The sequence below is a fragment of the Oncorhynchus keta genome, unplaced genomic scaffold, assembly GCF_023373465.1.
Source record: "Oncorhynchus keta strain PuntledgeMale-10-30-2019 unplaced genomic scaffold, Oket_V2 Un_contig_25373_pilon_pilon, whole genome shotgun sequence".
In the NCBI taxonomy this organism is placed as follows: Eukaryota; Metazoa; Chordata; class Actinopteri; order Salmoniformes; family Salmonidae; genus Oncorhynchus; species Oncorhynchus keta.
This window is the reverse complement of record NW_026284408.1, coordinates 9,356-28,219: the sequence shown is the minus strand read 5'-3', so window position 1 is coordinate 28,219 and position 18,864 is coordinate 9,356. Positions and strand designations below refer to the sequence as shown.

The 18,864-nt window shown below is 42.4% G+C and overlaps 1 protein-coding gene across 1 annotated transcript; it reads right to left on the bottom strand.

Annotated features, from left to right (window-relative positions):
- Positions 1-3,105: 3,105 nt before the first annotated feature.
- LOC127922342 (serine/threonine/tyrosine-interacting protein A-like) lies at positions 3,106-11,586 on the bottom strand. Its single transcript, XM_052506069.1, is given in 12 exon segments — positions 3,106-3,621; positions 3,624-3,662; positions 4,821-4,914; positions 5,105-5,177; positions 5,294-5,344; positions 5,484-5,523; positions 6,710-6,746; positions 9,617-9,677; positions 9,787-9,884; positions 10,750-10,803; positions 10,951-10,983; positions 11,363-11,586. Coding segments are annotated over 12 exon segments (672 nt in total). The 5' UTR covers positions 11,423-11,586; the 3' UTR covers positions 3,106-3,589.
- Between the last annotated feature and the right edge of the window lie 7,278 nt (positions 11,587-18,864).

Here is an 18,864-nt window from a genome sequence, read left to right as displayed (position 1 = left end):
GTTGACTGTTGACAGTGAATGTCAGAGCAAAAATCAAGCCATGAGGTCGAAGGAATTGTCCGTAGTGTTCAGAGAAAGGATTGTGTACCAAGTTTGGAACCCCAAGACTCTTCCTAGAGCTGGCCGCCCAGCTAAACTGAGCAATCGGGAAAGAATGGTCTTGGTCAGGGAGGTGACCAAGAACCCGATGGTAGCGCTCCAGAGTTCCTATGTGGAGATGGGAGAACCTTCCAGAAGGATAACCATCTCTGCAGCACTCCACCAATCAGGCCTTTATGGTAGTGTGACCAGATAGAAAGCACTCCTCAGTAAAAGGCACATGACAGCTCACTTGGAGTTTGCCAATTTGTTTTATTTAACCTTTATTTAACTAGGCAATTCAATTAAGAACAAATTCTTCCAAACGGCACCTAAAGAATCTCAAACCACGAAAAACAAGATTCTCTGGTTGGAAGAAAACAAGATTGAACTCTTTGGCCTGAATGACAAACGTCATGTCTGGAGGAAACCTGCCACCATCCCCACGGTGAAGATTGGTGCTGACAGCTTCATACTGTGGGAAAGTTTTTCAGCGGCAGGGACTGGGAGACTAGTCAGGATCGAGGGAAAGATGAACGGAGCAAAGTACAGAGAGCTCTTTGATGCAAACCTGCTCCAGAGCGCTCAGGACCTCAGACTGGGGCGAAGGTTCACCTTTCAACATCGAGCATCTCTGGAGAGACCTGGAAATAGCTGTGCAATGACGCTCCCCAACCAACATGACAGAGCTTGAGAGGATCATGCAGAGAATAAATGGGAGAAACTCCCCAAATACAGGTGTGCCAAGCTTGTAGTGTCGTACCCAAGAAGACTCGAGGCTGTAATTGTTGCCAAAGGTGCTTCAACAAAGTACTGAGTAAAGTGTCTGAATACTTATGTAAATATGATATTTCCGGGGTTTTTTTTGTTTCTAAAAACCTGTTTTTGCTTTGTCATTATGGGGTATTGTGTGTAGATTGATGAGGGGGAAAAAATATTTAATCCATTTGAGAATAAGGCTGTAAATGTAAAAAAAAGCATTTCATGGTAAAGACTACAGTCATGGCCAAAAGTTTTGAGAATGACCAATATTAATTTCCACAAAGTTTCTTGCTTCAGTGTCTTTAGATATTTTGGTCAGATGTAATTATACTTCAGTATTCCATAGTAACAAGCATTTCATACATGGCAAAGGCTTTTATTGACAATTACATGAAGTTGATGCAAAGAGTCAACATTTGCAGTGTTGACACTTTTTCATGACCTCTGCAATCCACCCTGGCATGCTGTCAATTAACTTCTGTGCCACATCCTGACTGATGGCAGCCCATTCTTGCATAATCAATGCTTGGAGTTCGTCAGAATTTGTGGGTTTTTGTTTGTCCACCCGCCTCTTGAGGATTGACCACAGATTCAATGGGATTAAAGTCTGGGGGAGTTTCCTGGCCATGGACGCAAAATATCTATGTTTTGTTCCCCGAGCCACTTAGTTATCACTTTTGCCTTATGGCAAGGTGCTCCATCATGCTGGAAAAGGCATTGTTCGTCACCAAACTGTTCCTGTATGGCTGGGAGAAGTTGCTCTCGGAGGATGTGTTGGTACCATTCTTTATTCATGGCTGTGTTCTTAGGAAAAATTGTGAGTGAGCCCACTCCCTTGGCTGAGAATCAACCCCACACATTAATGGTCTCAGGATGCTTTACTGTTGGCATGACACGGGACTGATGGTGGAGGTCACCTTGTCTTCTCCAGACAAGCTTTTTCCGGATGCCCCAAACAATCGGAAAGGGGATTCATCAGAGAAAATGACTTTACCCCAGTCCTCAGCAGTCCAATCCCTGTACACATGACTGTAAGTCGCTTTGGATAAAAGCGTCTGCTAAATGGCATATATTATTATTATTACCTTTTGCAGAATATCAGTTTGGCTTCTTTGCTGCCCTTCTTGACACCAGGCCATCCTCCAAAAGTCTTCGCCTCACTGTGCGTGCAGATGCACTCACACCTGCCTGCTGCCAATCCTGAGCAAGCTCTGTGTTGGCGGTGCCCCGATCCCGCAGCTGAATCAACATTAGAAGACGGTCCTGGCACTTGCTGGACTTACTTGGGCGCCCTGAATCCTTCTTCACAACAGTTGAACCGCTCTCCTTGAAGTTCTTGATGATCCGATAAATGGTTGATTTAGGTGCAATCTTACTGGCAGCATAATCCTTGCCTGTGAAGCCCTTTTTGTGCAAAGCAATGATGACGGCATGTGTTTCCTTGTAGTTAACCATGATTGACAGAGGAAGAACAATGAATCCAAGCACCACCCTCCTTTTGAAGCTTCCAGCCTGTTATTCGAACTCAATCAGCATGACAGAGTGATCTCCAGCCTTGTCCTCATCAACACTCACACCTGTGTTAACGAGAGAGTCACTGACATGTCAGCTGGTCGTCTTGTGGCAGGGCTGAAATGCAGTGGGAATGTTTTTTTGGGGATTCAGTTAATTTGCATGGCAAAGAGGGACTTTGCAATTCATCTGATCACTCTTCATAACATTCTGGAGTATATGCAAATTGCCATCATACAAACTGAGGCAGCAGACTTTGTGAAAATTAATATTTGTGTCATTCTCAAAACCGTTGGCGACGACTGTACACCGGTTGTATTCGGCACATGTGACAAATACAATTTGATTTGACATGGGTTGTATTAGTTACTGGTTATTTCAGCCCTCAGGAAGTTTGTAATCAAGATGAAATTCTGTCCCATAAACTACATAGCTACAGTACATTTGGTATCAGATATCAAAGAATTGCCATGTATATTTGTGTGGGGTAAATTAAATGTAATTGTAGTGAAAGCTTATTTATTCAACCTTATTTTCAGTAGTCTTAACTGCAGACATTTGTATTTTATCATTTAATTATAAGAATACATTATGTAAAATGCAAATAAATACTTTTTAAACATTCGACTGGTTGTTACTTTATCTATTGCTCGAAATACAAAAACCTGACTTATACTACTTGGGTGCATTGACTTACGTAAACTTCCATAATAGTTTTAAATTGATCATCTAGAAATGACAGTACAACAGGCATGTTAGCCGTCTGTTTATTGAGCAGTGGGTCGTTAATTCTCTGGCAAGCGTTTCTCTCCCTTTCATTTAAATACCATCACATTTTAAGCCTAATCTCTGTCCAACACTCCCAAATGTGGGCCTCCATCTCTCCATAGGGCATTGACTTTCTATTACTGTCCCTTACACCAACTGCCACCTTCTGGCAAGAAATAACAAATCAAGTATCAAAAGTGCATTATTGCAATACTGTCCCGCTGAAAATGCAAAATGCTTTAAATAGTATAAAACTGCAAAAAACAGTGCATTCAGCAAAAAATAATAATCACTTATGAAACTGTACCCCCCCCCCCCTTTGGTCTCAGACGTCAGGAAGCGAACCCAATCCCCCACCCGTCCCCTTTAGAAAAGTTGAAATATCTACATTTTTAATCCCAATAAAAATGTTGTTGTTTTTTTAAAAGAGTGCACTGTATGCAAAGACACCGCTATCTGCATAATAAACCTATCCGTTCTGTGCAGCAGTGACCTGCATTCCCCGAAGTCCTCGTCTTCTTCCAGGCTTCGTTTCAGGCTGCCTGAGAAGTACAGACATTCACAGGGTCAAACATCCAGAAATAAAGACAGGGAAAGATAGCAGTGACTGGTGGTGAACTTAAAGAGGATACTTCAGTACAATATGCTACCTTACATTTTTTTTTTTTCAAACTGCACACAGAGCCATAAAAATGGCATCTGTGAGTTTGTCTGAATCTGGGTAAGTAGGAAATTACAGAAGTATCCCTTTAATAAACTTTGTGTAAAAACACCTGAATTTCATGGGAAAGAATCGCTTATCTTTGGGCACTTATGAGAGCATCAATTCTGCTCAGTTGCTGATCAACTTCTTTCAATGCATATTGCAATACAGGGATAAAAGTTGAGCCGACATGTCGACTGCATAAACCACATGATTGGCAGTCATGCCGTGTTGATTTAAGTCGCTTCAAGTCTCTGCAGTTGCTCCTCATCCACTGCACCCTGCAGCTATTGTGGAAAGCACAATTGTCCCCCAATCATTAATTAGGTGTTTTAGCTTGACCTTCGTGAACCTGAATAAGAATAATTTGCCACAATTTATAAGCTGTAATGCCCCCATATACTCTACTGGCAGACCGCGGTCGGACTACAACCCAATATCATATAAACACTCATAAGGCATGGAAAATGTGTAGAATTGCGGGAAATTAGAATTATTAATTTTAAAGCTATCTCCGCCAACAGGGCTGTGAACAGTTTGGGTCGCATGGGTTTCGAGTTGGGGGTTTGCCACCTAGGAAAGGTATGTGACCGGAACTTCTCAAATAGTACTTGAGTACCCCTGCTATAGCGGATCCAAACAAATGTGATATTTGAGAGACCTCTTACCACAATATGATATTTAGTTTGTGAGTGTTCTTAATGTGTTGTTGGATGATATAGGGTGGTAGAATTTCACAATAAACTCTTCTCTAACTAAAACCTCTATTGAACAACGGTGGGTATTTTGACACTGCGCTGTTGCTATGAGCTTTGCGGTTGGAAACCACTAAATGTGTTGTCTGTACATAAGAACCTCCGCCGACTGCAATCGAGGACTTTCTAGGCTGTTGGTAAGTCCTCTTAAAATGCACCCACGGTGACACAGACGTGTATGGTAAGCATGGAATGAGCCCAGGTTCCTGTAACTAACATGAATGGAAGATGCACACACAGACCTGGCATTCCAGCATGCAGGGAGAACGATCTGCCCAGCTGTATTGGTGACATCATCTTGATGGTTAGTTTAGCTGAGTAGATCGCTTCATATTCCTGGAAAACACATCATCAAGAGATGGAGCGCTGCATTTACAAACCATTCAGACAGAAATGTCTGGTATCAAGCAGACATCCATCTGACACATTTGTAAAGTTGAAAACCATTGAATATGCCTCATGTAATCTCAGCGATCAGAGCTGTTTGAAAGATTATGAGTTCACGACTTGATACACAGGACCCTACCTGTAATTGATGCACAAAGCCCACGTTAGGGTTGATGCAGAATCTCCTCTCCTGAACGTGGCTGAAAGCATCCCTGTAGAAGAACCAGCACATTTCAGAAGGACATGTTACTAGATATTTTGGTCACAATGCATCTGGACAGCGTCTCTGCAATAAATTAAACCTGCCTGGTTTGTTGAATGGTCTTACCTGTACTTTATGCCAAATGTCTCCATAAGGTATGCAATAACTAAGGCAGCGCTGAAAGGACAAGACAATAATTGTGATTGAGAGTAATACTTGTCGAACAGGAAGATCAAGCAAGATCAACACTCAAGCAGTATTTTCAAACAATAAGGATCTATTAAAAATCTAATCTATAACATGAGATGTGACAAACCTTCTTGATATCCCTGCATTTCCATGAACTAGTACCTTTCCTATGTGAACAAGACAAGGACAGAGTCAAGATACACTACTGTTCAAAAGTTTGGGTCACTTATAAATCCCCTTGTTTTTGAAAGGCACATTGTTTGTCCATTAAAACATCAAATTGATCAGAAATAGTGTAGACATTGTTAATGTTGTTATTGACTATTGTAGCTGGAAACAGCTGATTTATGGCTTATCTACATAGGCATACAGAGGCCCAATATCAGCAACCATCACTTCTGTGTTCCAATGGCATGTGTTAGCTAATCCAAGTTTATAATTTTAAAAGGCTAATGTTGATCATTAGAAAACCCCGTTGCAATTATGTTAGCAGAGCTGAAAACTGTTTTTCTGATTAAAGAAGCAATAAAACTGGCCTTCTTTAGACTAGTTGAATATCTGGAGCATCAGCATTTGTTGGTTCGATTACAGGCTCAAAATGGCTAGAAACAAATAACTTTTCTGAAACTCATCAGTCTATTCTTGTTCTGAGAAATTAAGGCTATTCCATGAAAGAAATGGCCAAGAAACTGAAGACCTGGTACAACGCTGTGTACTACTCCCTTCCAAGAACAGCGCAAACTGTCCCTAACCAGAATAGAAAGAGGAGTGGGAGTCCCCAATGCACAATTGAGCAAGAGGACAAGTACATTAGTGTCTAGTTTGAGAAACAGATGCCTCACAAGCCCTAAAACTGGCAGCAATTTCTCCATTGAACAGCCTTCAAACAGGCAAAATGGTTTTCTAATGATCAATTTGCCTTTTAAAATGATAATCTTGGATTAGCTAACACAAAGTGCCATTGGAACACAGGAGTGATGGTTGCTGATAATGGGCCTCTGTAGATACTCCATAAAAATAAACAGTTTCCAGCTACACTAGTTATTTACAACATTAACAATGTCTACCTTGTATTTCTGATAAATTTGAGGTTATTTTAAACGGACAAAAAAGTTGCTTTTCTTTCAAAAACAAGGACATTCCTAAGTGACTCCAAACTTTTGAACAGTAGTGTATATTGTAAAAAGTTCACAAGTACTGTATAGTACTGCAAATTCCAACAATTCTCAAGGTGCAGGGTACAAGAAATGTAACATTGAAGTAAAAGTACCCGCACACTGTTGTACGCACACAGTTTATTGCAACTAAATTCTAAAGACAAGATACTATTCAATTAAAGAAAATATTTATTACCTCCACTGGCTAAACAGTCATCAATAAATTCTTTAATCTGTGGAGAGAGGAAAATATACATTTTAACATGACAGGGCAAATCAAATTGTAGTCACATGTGCCGAATACAACACCTTACAGTGAAATGCTTACTTATTAAGCCCTTAACAAACAAAAAAAAATACTGGATTGTTGGTTAAGTAAAAAATGAAAAATAACAGTAACAAATAATTAAAGAGCAGTGATAAAACAACAATAGCGAGGCTATATACAGGGGTACAGGTACAGATTCAATGTGCGGGGGCACCTGTTAGTCAAGGTAATTGAGGTAATATGTACATGTCGGTAGTTAAAGTGACTATGCATAGATAATAAATAGAGTAGCAGCAGCATAGGTGGGTAATGCAAATAGTCTGGGTAGCCATTTGATCAGCTGTTCAGGAGTCTTATGGGTTGGGGGAAGAAGCCTTTTGAACGTAGACTTGGCACTCCGGTACCGCTTGCCATGCGGTAGCAGAGAGAACAGTCTATGACTAGGGTGGCTGGATTCTGACAATTTTCAGGGCCTTCCTCGGACACCGCCTGGTATAGAGGCCGAGCAGGCCATACCTGGCAGTGATGCAACCAGTCTTAATGGTGCAGCTGTAGAACATTGAGGATCTGAGGACCCATGCCACATATTTTCAGTCTCCCGAGCGGGAATAGGCTTCGTTGTGCCCTCGACTGTCTTGGTGAGTTTGGACCGTGATGGTTTGTTGGTATACTGGACACCAAGGAACTTGAAGCTCTCAACCTGCACCACTTCAGCCCTGTCGATGAGAATGGGGGCCTCTTTTTCCTGTAGTCCACAATCATCTGCTTTGTCTTGATCAAGTTGAGGTGGAGGTTGTTGTCCTGGCACCACACGGCCAGGTCTCTGACCTCCTCCCTATAGGCTGTCTCATTGTTGTCGGTGATCAGGCCTACTACAGTTGTGTCATCGGCAAACTTAATGATGGTGTTGGAGTCGTGCCTGGCCATGCAGTCATGAGTGAACAGGGAGTAAAGGAGGAGAATGAGCACGCACCCCTGAGGGGCCCCCATGTTGAGGATCAGCGTGGCAAATGTGTTGTTACCTACACTTATCACCCAGGGGGTGGCCCGTCAGGATCCAGTTGCAGAGGGAGGTGTTTAGTCCCAGGGTCCTTAGCTTAGTGATGAGCATTGAAGGCACTATGGTGTGGAACGCTGAGCTGTAGTCAATGAATAGCATTCTCACAGGTGTTCCTTTTGTCCAGGTGGGAAAGGGCAGTGTGGAGTGCAATAGAGATTACATCATTTATGGATCTGTTGGGGCGGTATGCAAATTGGAGTGGGTCTAGTGTTTCTGGGATAATGGTGTCTATGTGAGCGATGACTGACCTTTCAAAGCACTTCATGGTTACAGACGTGAGTGCTATGGGTCGGTAGTCATTTAGGCAGGTTACCTTAGTGTTCTTGGGCACAGGGACTATGGTGGTCTGCTTGAAAAAAGTTGGTATTACAGACAGGGAGAGATTAAAAATGTCAATGAAGACCCTTGCCAGTTGGTCAGCGCATGCTCGGAGTACACGTCCTGGTCATCCATCAGTAAGATTCGATCTTATTCCAGTATTGACGCTTTGCCTGTTTGATATTTCTTCTGAGGGCATTGTGGGATTTCTTATAAACTTCCCGGATTAGAGTCCCACTCGTTGAAAGCGGCAGCTCTACCCAATAGCTCAGTGCGGATGTTCCTTGTAATCCATGGCTTCTGGTTGGGGTATGTACAGTTGAAGTCGGAAGTTTACATATACCTTAGCTAAATACATTTAAACTCAGTTTTTCACAATTGCAGTTATTTAATCCTAGTAAAAAAATCAATTTTAGGTCAGTTTGGATCACTTAATTTCACCAGAGCTGGTGTAAATGAGTCAGTTTTCTAGGCCTCCTTGCTCACACACGCTCACACGCTTTTTCAGTTCTGCACACAAATTGTCTATAGGCTTGTGGTCAGGGCTTTGCGATGGCCACTCCAATACCTCGACTTTGTTGTTCTTAAGACATTTTTCCGCTTAAGCCATTTTCCCACAACTTTGGAAGTATGCTTAGGGTCATTGTCCAGTTGGAAGACCCATTTACGACCAAGCTTTAACTTCTTAACTGATGTCTTGAGCTGCTGCTTCAATATACCCACATAATTTTACTTCCTCATGATAACATCTATTTTGTGACGTACACCAGTCCCTTCTGCAGCAAGGCACCCCCACAACATGATGCAGGACACGTTTTACTGTGGATATAGATTCTGGAGGAAACCAGTACAAAAGTATCTCCACAAGGTCCTTTGCTGTTGTTCTGGGATAGATTTGCACTTTTCGACACCAAAGTACATTCATCTCTAGGAGACAGAACATGTCCCCTTCCTGAGCGGAATGACGGCTGCGTGGCCTAAAGCCATTACATAATTCTCTGGAATTTTCCAAACACAGTCAACTTATTGCATGTAAACTTCTGATCCACTGGAATTGTGATACAGTGAAGTATAAGTAAAATAATCTGTCTGTAAACAATTGGAAAAAATACTTGTGTCATGCACAAAGTAGACTTGCCAAAACTATAGTTTGCTAACAAGAAATTTGTGGAGTGGTTGAAAAACGAGTTTTAATGACTCCAACCTAAGTATATGTAAACTTCCGACGTCAATTGTACGTACAGTCACTGTGGGGACGACGTCATCGATGCACTTATTGATGAAGCCAGTGACTGATGTGGTGTACTCCTCAATGCCATCAGAAGAATCACGGAACATATTCTAATCTGTGATAGCAAAACAGTCCTGTAGCTTAGCATCTGCTTCAGCTGACCACTTTTTTTATTGACCGACTGAAATACTATGTAACATTATCCACCACACATGCTGAAACTCACCATAGGGAAATATCTAATTATGTTTTCCACAGGATTGTCAGCAATATCTAAAACGAGGTATCTGAAAACAGAAGAAAGCAGGCCACATTAATTAGCTGATAAATTAAGTGAGAGATGTCATTGGCTGAGTTATATAGACTACAAGTACCTGTTCTCGGTTTGTCGCTTACCTAAATTTATGTGGGAAGTTGGGCTTTATAAAATTGGCCTCGATATCTTGGCGGACACACACCATGTGCGTTATCCCCTGTCTTTCAAGGACAGAAAGCTAAAAAAGACCAAAAGAGTTGAGTTAACTTTGAGATTCTACAATATGTTGTTATTTTATAGTCCAGGGCACAGTTTCCCAAAATCATCTCTTTCTCAGCTGATCAGTCATTAATATTGTGGAATAATTATAATTTCAAGGTAAGATTTGAATGGAGAAGGTTGATCAGAGAGCAGCCCTGCCTTTCTTTCGATCCTATCAGTATCAACACATGCTCCAACGACACGCATCATTTGTTATTCGGCGCGTTGTAGGATCATTAAAACAGCATAAGTTCCAATCACTATCGGAAAACCGTGCTGAGGACCTTCAATGTTTCGATGACCAACGTAGAGGGCCGGTGTGGGTTCTGGCTTTTCATCTAGCCAAGCAGAAACACACCTGCTTCTAGTAATCAACTAAACCCAGTCTATAGTCAAGATTTGACAGGTTGAATCAGGGGTGTAACCATTACGCCAATTCTGTTGCAAAACGTTGTCTATTGTAAATTAGCGTTACTTATGGGGGAGTGGACTAAGACACTGCATCTCAGTGCAAGAGGAGTCACTGCAGTACCTGGTTCGAATCTAGGCTGCATCACACCCGCCATGATTGGGAGTCCCATAGGGCGGCGCACAATTGGCCCAGCATCGTCCGGGTTTGGCTGGGGTAGGCAGTCATTGTAAACAAGAATTGGTTCTTAACTGGCTTGTCTAGAAAAGGTTAAATAAAAATAATTTGGTAGTTTCCTCCCAGTTTCATTCCGTTTGGTTGTTAAATAGTAAAGAGTTTCTGCTTGACTAGTCTGGAACAAATGCCTGCACCCACACCTGCCCTCAGCAGATAAGAACAGCCACCCCAGCAGATTTACGGGATACCAAATTACCTTGCTTTTCATAGCAGCTGAGTAGGGACCTAAAAACAGGCCTGGTAGAATTTCCTAAAACAACAGATGAGCAGGTTTTAGGTACATCATTATGAGATTACATGATTTAGCTACTATAGCTAATCACTCAACAGCAGTCACTTTTGGTGCCCCTTACAATAATTCAATTTTGGGGACAAAAGGGCAACAAGCAAACGGTACCTGCATCTCTCTTCTCATAGGATACGCCCAGTCCTGTGGAATAGATAAGAAAATCAATGGAATATGTTAACTGACTGGTTAGCTAGTTCTCTAGCCTGTCAGTAGTCATCTGCCACAAGATACCCCTACCTGGATGTGTTATTGTAGCGAGCATAAGCTACACTTGCCAATGGGATAGCCAGCTGAACTCTTTCGACTGGCGATATGTGGTTAGCTAGTTAGCAAACTAGCAAACAAACATTTGAATTCACTTCATACATGATTACATTTAGCTACAAGTCCAATTTAGCGAGTGCGATTACATGTTATTAGAGTAATTTGTTCATGTTACGGGCTGTTTTTGAGTATGCTCGCAAGTTAGCTAAATTGTTCATGATTTGCTAGCTGCGTTGGCTTGCATGCTATCGCTTACCAATAGGTCATCCTTTGACGCAGGAAGGGACGGGAACTGAAGATTATTATCCTTGTCCATGTTGCAGTGACCTCAGGCGGACGTGGCCTACGCCTGTCGCACGGTTTTCGTGGTTTGCTAAGTGTATAATTGCAGGAGTTTGTTTTGAGGTTGCGTATTCATGTCCGCCATGCTGCTCCCTCGGAGGAGTCACGTGACCAAAGTTACGTAGATGCCGTTCGTCACTAGTTACCACATCCACAAAGTCATAAACCACGCCCATTTCTACCATTTATTTTCTTAAAATGTGATTTTAAACCTATCCTTCAACCTAACCACGCGGCTAACATTATGCCAAAACATAAACTTAAATTAAGACTAAAACTGGTTGTTTTCATGGTAACTAGTGGAAACCATTCTTCTTCTCAGGTGATGTTTTGGGGCAAACGGTGTATTTCCGCACACTACTGGATGCTGGAAATTAAAAAAGCTTTGGTGCTATCTGGTTCATTGGGACATCCCTACCCCCACTGAATTTGAAATTTAAAAAAATTAAGATTAGGGTCAGGGTTAGGATTATGGTTAAGGTTAGGGTAGGGATGTCCCAAGGATCCCGGATGACCAATAAAAAAAGGGATATCCAAAACGTAAAATGCAATTCACTAAAAACTAAATACAAAGCAAAAACGTAAAACCCTCAAAACACACTCAGAGCCCTACTCAGGCCAGTCCCGAGTCCATATTTTCCTTTTTACTTTGACCTGTTCTGTTATTAGAGCATGTTGTTTGTTAACATGTCAGCACTTTTTTTATTTGATGGCACCATTTAGTTTAGGCTATTTGATCAGAGAAACCTGCATGATGTAAAAACTGTCTCTCATTACATTGTCATAGATTTTATCTACAGCCTGTAGGCTACAGAAAAGGCCACATACTCTTTCTACAGATATATACTATATCTGCTACATGATTTATGTTAGACTCTTTTTTTGAATGTTGGGGAAGCGCCGCAACGATGCGTCACTGCAACAGCGCCCCGGAGAGGCGATAAATATTTTGCAAAGTGGGCACTGCTTATCACAGGGTGGCATCAGTGCTCACCTAAAAAGCCCCTATGCCAGTGGTTGAGATCATTTGTAATTGTTTTGGGGCAGAGTTATGTGAAGTGTTATGTGTTGTTGGAGGTGAGTCTTGGTCAGTTGAGGTCAGAAAATTCTGACTCCAAGGGGGCCTCCTAATCTACTTCTGCAGTTTATCGCCATAGCAATAAATGTCAAAATATCTACTTCCTTCATAACAATGGAGCCAGAGAAGGCAGACGTTTTACGTGCCCCCAACCGATTGTATTTTTTTTGTTTGTTTATTTGCGTTATTTGTAACTTATTTTTAAATTTATTTTGTACATAATGTTGCCGCTACAGTCTCTTATGACTGAAAATAACTTCTGGATATCAGGACCGTGATTACTCACCACGGACTGGCAGAATCTTTTTTTTCTTTTCATGAGTCTGATGAGCCCGACGTGAACGATATACTGCTTTCTCGGGAACAGGCCCAGATCCCAGTGATTTGCGTGAAGAGGAGGTGGAGAAAAAGGGTCCAGAGGGCAGGCTGCCGTCTGATAATTCGTAGGCGATCGAATAAACCCCACTTCCTTCCATTCTGCGAGCAACCATGCAATCTTTGGACAATGAAATAGATGACCTACTCGGAAGATTAAACTACCAACGGGACATTCAAAACTGTAATATCTTATGCTTTTTGGAGTCGTGGCTGAATGATGACACTATCAACATACAGCTGGCTGGTTATACGCTGCACCGGCAGGATAGAACAGCGGCTTCTGGTAAGACAAAGGGTGGCGGACTATGTATTTTGTAAATAACAGCTGGTGCACGATATCTAAGGAAGTCTCGAGCTATTGCTCACCTGAGGTAGAGTATCTCATGATAAGCTGTAGACCACACTATCTACCGAGAGAGATTTCATCTGCATTTTTCGCAACTGTTTACATACCACCACAGTCAGAGGCTGGCACTAAGACAGCAATGAATAAGCTATATTCCACCATAAGCAAACAAGAAAACGCTCACCTAGAGGCGACGCTCCTAGTTGCCGGGGACTTTAATGCAGGGAAACTTAAACCAAATTTCTATCAGCATGTTAAATGTGCAACCAGAGGGGAAAAAACTCTGGACCACCTTTACTCCACACACAGAGACTCATGTAAAGCTCTCCCTCAACCTTAATTTGGCAAATCTGAAAATAATTCTATCCTCCTGATTCCTGCTTACAAGCAAAAATGAAAGCAGGACGCGCCAGTGACTAGATCAATAAAATAAAATGGTCAGATGAAGAAGCAGATGCTAAGGTACAGGACTGTTTTGCTAGCACAGACTGGAATATGTTCCGGGATTCCTCCGATGGCATTGAGGAGTACACCACATCAGTCATGGCTTCATCAATAAGTGCATTGATGACGTCGTCCCCACAGTGACCGTACATACATACCCCAACCAGAAGCCATGGATTACAGGCAACAGTCGCACTGAGCTAAAGGGTAGAACTGCCGCTTTCAAGGAGCGGGACTACTTGAGCGGGACTCCTTGAAACTTATAAGAAATCCTGCTATACCCTCCGACGAATGCCCTCCTCCATCCAACAGGGAAAGCGTCAATACAGGACTAAGTTTGAATCGTACTACATCGGCTCTGAACCACTCCAATTTGCATACCGCCCCAACAGATCCCCAAATGATGCAATCTCTATTGCACTCCACACTGCCCTTTCCCACCTGGACAAAAGGAAAACCAATGTGAGAAAGCTATTCATTGACTACAGCTCAGCGTTCAACACCATAGTGCCTTCAAAGCTCATCAATAAGCTAATGACCCTGGGACTAAACACCTCCCTCTGCAACTGGATCCTGGACTTCCTGACGGGCCGCCCCTATATGGTAAGGAGAGATCATCTGCCATGCTGATCCTCAACACAGGGGCCCCTCAGGGGTGCGTGTTCAGACAGAGTCAGGGGTATACGCCATTGAAGCGATTCTTAGGGCCATCAGATCACTTCGTCCACAGACCAGTTCTTCCAGCGCATATCCGGGTAAACTTGAAGCGCTCAAGGCCTGTTCAATTTGACACAGCGCGAGTCTTATCTTAAGCCATTTTCTCATCCTTAGCGCTGGAGAAAAACTCCCGGGTTCTGCGCGATTAAAGGGGTTTGTGGCCGCTGTCTGTGAATATCTTAACCGTAGATTCCTCAGGTTGGAATATGTAAGACATATGTCCCTCACTCGTACCCAAAACTCCTTTAAAACATTCTGGGGTCTCACGCAAAACATCCTCCAGGCTTTTGTCATTGGGTTCATGACATGAGCCGCATAGCACCCCGAGAATTGGCCTAGGAGACATATTTTTATGTTTAATATTCTGGGTTTTATTTTAAATATCTTGTTTAGGTTCTAATCTCCCTGGTGTACATGCACCGGACATCCATAGGCTGGAACCACCTGGAAGCTCTGTGCATGTACATATAAAGAGATCTAAATAGGAAACTCAACAGTGTGTTAGGCAGAGAAACATTATTTAGATGGCTTGAAATGTACACAATGCCAAGGGACCTTGTTTCTAACACACACACACACACACACACACACACACACACACACACACACACACACACACACACACACACACACACACACACACACACACACACACACACACACACACACACACACACACACACACACCTGCTTCATAGATAGCAACCCTAAGGGCAATAAAACAGGGGTGTGGGGCCATACTCTTTCAAAAGTTCAAACACAGAACCCCCCAGTTCAACCAGGTACCTAGACATCAATCAGCATGACAACTTCAAAGGAATAGATGCAATATAGATATTAAAATAACACACCCTCTAACACGTGACAACAGGAACCCGTGCGGTCTACTTTATTCTCTCTCCCAACTACACTCCAGACATTTTCATATTGGTCTTCTCCGCCCCAACTTCCACAGAGACTCCAGGAAAAACACCCTTCAATGGTACTCTGCTCCGATGGCAGTCACCTCTTTCTCCTTGATTCTGGTGAGGCGCAACGCATACTCCTTTTGTTCCGCCGACACAAAAAAATCTACAGAATTCCAGTTCTCGTCAGCCTCAAAGATTCCACTTTACCCAACAGATGATTCACCATTTAACATCAAAACAGATCTCCCAGGTACATCTTCTTATCCTTAAACCATGCTGCTACTACAAACTGTGAAGTAGGCCTAGTTCAGGGGTGTCAAAGTCAAATGGACGGAGGGCCAAATAAAAATTTAGCTACAAGCCGAGGGCCGGACTGTTCGAATGTTCATTGAAAAATTTTTAAATGACGCATATAGTCTAGTGAACCTAATTGAACCTACTGAAAACCTAACAAATATATTCCAATATGATCAGATAAATAAAGCAATATTTTCTTATGGCTCTGTCAGTAATCTTTAATTTTCAACAGACACAAAAGACAAATTTCCTTTATATAAAAATCCCCATAACATGAACATTAAATGAAAGAAACCGGTATTCAAGGCACCATCAGTAGCCTATATTTTCTATTTTAGCAAAAGTGGGCTAAATTTACTTCAAAGAAAAAAACAATAATAGCAATTTTCTATCATCCACTCAACTGAAATATTTTAAAAATATAATTGGATTGAAATACAATAAAATAAAGTGCAAAAATCTATTAATCAAAAACAACACTTTGTTTAAGGAGAAGTAACATGCAGTGAAAACAAATATTAAACTTTAACTTTTAAACTTGAACTGAGTAAAAACTCTAAATATGTGATTGCACAGTAATGTTCACTTGTTTGAGGTTGAGGGTGATACTTGGTGGTGTCCCATCTTTTCCACAAGTTCATCAATGTTCGGGGTAAGGCTCTGAGCTGAGGAAATCCTCAGAATTGAGTGGAGGTGTTCAGCAGTAAGTCGACTTCTGTGTGATGTTTTGTTCAAGTTCATCAAAGAAAACAGTTGTTCACACAGGTATGTGCTGCCAAACATAGACAACGCTTGAGCAGCCTGGATGCGCAGCTGGGGCATTGTGTCGGGAGGAAACGGGCGAACTCCGCAGCACCCACTGCCGCATATTTTGCCCTCAGTGCATCATTGCATTGGAGGTCAATCAACTCCATTTGGAGGTTTGGTGGTGAGCTTTCCACGTCAACAGCAAATGGGTTACCGAGCAGTTCCAACCTGCTTTTTTGTGCTTCAAAGTCAGCAAATCGGCGTCGAAAGTCAGCGGCAAGCATACCTATTTTATCAGCCAACTGTGCGCTCGGGAACGCACTGGTAGAGAGCTTCTCTTTCATGGTCTGGCAGCTGGGAAAGTGGCTCAAATTTTCTTTCCGCATCTGCGTCTCCCACAGAGTCAGTTTGGTTTTAAATGCCTTCACTGTACTGTACATATCAGAGATGACACGATCCCGACCCTGCAGCTGCAAGTTCATTGCATTCAGATGACTCGTAATGTCACACAGAAAAGCCATTTCACACAGAAACATTTCGTCTCGGAGTTGTGTTGTGTCTTTCCCTTTGCTGTCCAAGAACAGACAAATCTCCTCACGAAGCTCGAAACATCTTTGAAGCACCTTTCCCTGGCTTAGCCATCGCACCTCTGTGTGATAAGGCAAATCACCATGCTCCGTTTCTAACTCCGTCAGAAATGCCTTGAACTGGCGGTGATTCAAACCTTTGGCTCTGATAAAGTTAACTGTGCGCGTGATGATGCTCATTACATGCTCCATTTTCAAGGCTTTACCGCACAACGCTTCCTGGTGTATGATACAATGATAAGCTGTCAGCTCACCTGTCGCGTTTTCCTCTTGCATCTTTTCCCGTATCTTCGCCACCAGTCCGCTCCTGTGTCCACACATCGCAGGTGCTCCGTCGGTTGTCAAACCCACGAGTTTTTCCCAAGGCAGCTCCATCTCATTTACACATCTTGACACCTCTTCATACAAATCATGCCCCGTAGTTGTGCCATGCATAGGACGTAAAGCCAAAAACTCCTCTGTCACGCTTTAGGCTGGAGTCCACTCCGCGGATGAAAATTGACAACTGGGCAATGTCAGAAATGTCGGTGCTCTCATCCACAGCCAAGGAATATGCAATGAAATCTTTTCCCTTTTTCACAAGCTGCTCTTTTAGATTGATGGACAACTGGTCTACTCTCTCGGCAATGGTGTTTCTGCTCAGACTCACATTTAAAAAGAGTTGCCTTTTTTCTGGGCAAACTTCGTCACAAACTTTAATCATGCAGTTTTTGATGAAATCCCCTCCGTAAATGGCCGGGCTGATTTAGCGATCTCTTCTGCCAAAATAAAACTGGCCTTGACAGCAGCCTGGCCTTGTGATTTGGCTTTTTGAACAGAGCCTGTCGAGATTTGAGGCCTCGTTTTAATTCCTCTGCCTTTTGTAGCCTTTGTTCCATGTCCATATTCTTGTTTTTGTCCGCGTGTTTCGTTTCATAATGTCGTCTCAGATTATACTCTTTCAGTACCGCCACACTTTCTCCACACAGAAGACACACAGGTTTTCCAGCTACCTCCGTGAACAAATACTCCGACTCCCACCTTGTTTGAAACCCCGGTTCTCAGTGTCCACCTTCCGTTTTGCCATTTTTGATGGGTATCTGAAAGTTAATTTTACTGTGATGCTGACAACTGCTGTGCCAATAAATATTGAAATGAAGCAGCCTACTGCTCGGTGCGTCACCGTTGCATTGTGGGAAATGTAGTATTGGTGCGTGTAAAAGATCTGCGGGCTGCCGGCTTGCTGCGGTCTGCGGGCCGGTTCTAATAATAAATCAAGATCATCCCAGGGGCCGTAAAAAACCTTCTCGCGGCCGGATGTGGCCCGCGGGCCTTGACTCTGACATATGTGGTAGTTGAAGTATTTGTCTTAAGACATGACATCACAATACATTATACTAAAAATCAATTAGTAGTCGGCTTACTAGATGTTGCTTTAACTGTGATTTGAGCTCTCTTTATCTGTCCTTCAGTGACTGTTGTCCGTCCAGTATTCTCGTCACCTTCATTCTCATCTTTGCTAGTGCCATCAGATTCAAACTCAGCATCAGATTCCGCCATTTTCTGCTCACCATGTAATGTGTTCTCAACTGCTCTGTGTAATAAAAAACAGGAGAAGGACACGCGAGAATTAAGCAAGCAGGTATATTAGAATAGACTCAGTTACAATGAACTTCATTAGTCCACTGTATCAATAGGCCTAACTCTACATACAACCATCCATACGATATTTTACTAATTACATATTGTACATACATGATGGGGATCATGATGAGGATGATGAAGATGGTGACGTAGAACAGACAAACATACAGTCAAGAAACATGCAAAATACATAAATGTATAGTAAGATGCAATATAATTCCCTTTGCAGCTGTGACATTAAAGTTAGTGTCAGTTAGAATAATTTGTGCTGTCCTAAGACAAATACTTCCT